The 1,690-nt window shown below is 50.9% G+C and overlaps 1 protein-coding gene across 1 annotated transcript in view; it reads right to left on the bottom strand.

The window, feature by feature from the left end:
- Nucleotides 1-231: 231 nt before the first annotated feature.
- Nucleotides 232-1,690, bottom strand: part of LOC127749822 (inverted formin-2-like) — a 25,987-nt gene continuing 24,528 nt past the window's right edge. The window contains exon 3 of the mRNA XM_052269592.1: nt 232-844. Coding sequence (XP_052125552.1) covers nt 645-844 — 200 coding nt within the window. The 3' untranslated portion in view covers nt 232-644. The remainder of the gene's footprint in view (nt 845-1,690) is intronic.

Below are 1,690 nucleotides of genomic sequence, written 5' to 3'. Positions count from 1 at the left end.
CTCCTACCCCCTCCTCCCCCCTTTCCTCCCGGTCCCTGCTCGCTCCCCGTTCCTGCATTTTCGCGTGTACATGTGTAACGCTGAGGTTCGACGTCCCAGTGCAGCCCAGCAGAGGAATGGTCACCTTACCGTCGCCTAAAAATTTACCTCAATCTACAGGATTTAATTTATTTCAACCATACTTTGTAACCACATCCCAACCTCAAAGTTCGCAAAAGTGACATTTCCAGAAACTTTGCGACCTGGCCACAATACAGGGTGCATGTTCTACGTTCAAAGCCATGCATTTTTCAGGTTATAACGCATCGCATGCAGGCGTGCGGGCTTGGCTACCGACCCTCACTACGGCGCCTATACGGCCCTGTGCGAGTATGCAACCCGCCCGCACGCCTGCATCCGGTACAGTAGTACGACCAGAAAAAAGTACGGCTTAGAACACCCACCATGTGTGTATAATTATGCTTAGCTATGGGTATTTGAATCCTTCAGATGCGCGTTTGCACGTTGATTAACATGTTAACGTAATCTACATTATTTACGTTGGCACGTTTTAGTAAATTATTGTTACTTTTTCGTGTGCAAAGTCTTGGTTTAAATATGTGGCCACATACATATCACACGTAAGATGAAAATTAAACTGAATCTCAAAATGTCGCAAAATTCATAGCACAACGTGCTTCTTGATTGTCCTTCCCTTCGCTCCTCCGAGCCACCTCGTCGTCTCCCACCTTGTAGTGCTCGAGGGCGTCGAGCGAGCGCGCGTAGCCGTCCGCATTGTAGACGCATAGCGCGGACAGCAGCTCAAACACCTGCTTCTTGACGAGGGCGTTGGGCGTGTCGAGCGCTGCAACACACAAAACAACAGATTTATATCAATTAGCGCAATAAAAAACGCAAGTGATTGATCGTAAAACGTATTGGATCAATAGCGCGACACTCTCACGCGCGCGATATAAAACAAAATGGTAATAAAGGGGAGAAATAAAGGTCGCCGGGACGACTTGGTGTTCGCGTGGGAATGATGGCGGGTAAATCTCCGCGGCGGCGGCAGCGTCAGGTTGCGCGTACCGTCTCGCGCACATGACATACACTGTCATCCCTGCGTGCCATCGGAAAATATTGGATATGGGGAAAGTTCGATTTGTTATTGTCATATTTTGCTTTCAACATCGAGTCAAATAACTTAATATTGTTCAACAGTGGCCAAAATTTTCGCATTCCCTTTTGAAACCCAACATCTTGACATTTGTTCGAGGTATCTAAAAAGTTTAGAGGGGTCCATAAGATGTTAAGTTTCACAGTGCCACAAATAAGTGTGCCATACCTTTCCCTCTCCCTTCCCTCGGCCCGACCCGGCCAAGCAGAACCCGAGCCGGTGTCGTGAAATGATACCCGCGCTTACAGCAATCGCCGGATCAGGAAAGGGCGGTGGGTATCGCAGTTCGGGCTTCGGCCCGCCATGCGCCGCCCCCGCGCCTCCCGCGCCCGCGGCGTGTCGGCGTGTCGGGTTGCCTTGTTCGCTACTGATGGGTCCGGGGGGACACCCAGGGGACACCGGCAAAGGATGGGGACACCACCGCGGCGGACACCCTCGGCTAAAGAGCCTCAGAGTGAAAGAGTCGCACGGGTCACGTGACTGGTTCAACTGGGGAGTTGAGGTGACCGCAATATTTTTCATACCGTGTAGTCG

This window comes from Frankliniella occidentalis, unplaced genomic scaffold (genome assembly GCF_000697945.3).
Source record: "Frankliniella occidentalis isolate FOCC.00 unplaced genomic scaffold, Focc_3.1 Scaffold97, whole genome shotgun sequence".
NCBI classification, from domain to species: Eukaryota; Metazoa; Arthropoda; class Insecta; order Thysanoptera; family Thripidae; genus Frankliniella; species Frankliniella occidentalis.
Note: the sequence above shows the minus strand (reverse complement) of the source record. Positions and strands in the feature narration are given on the sequence as shown.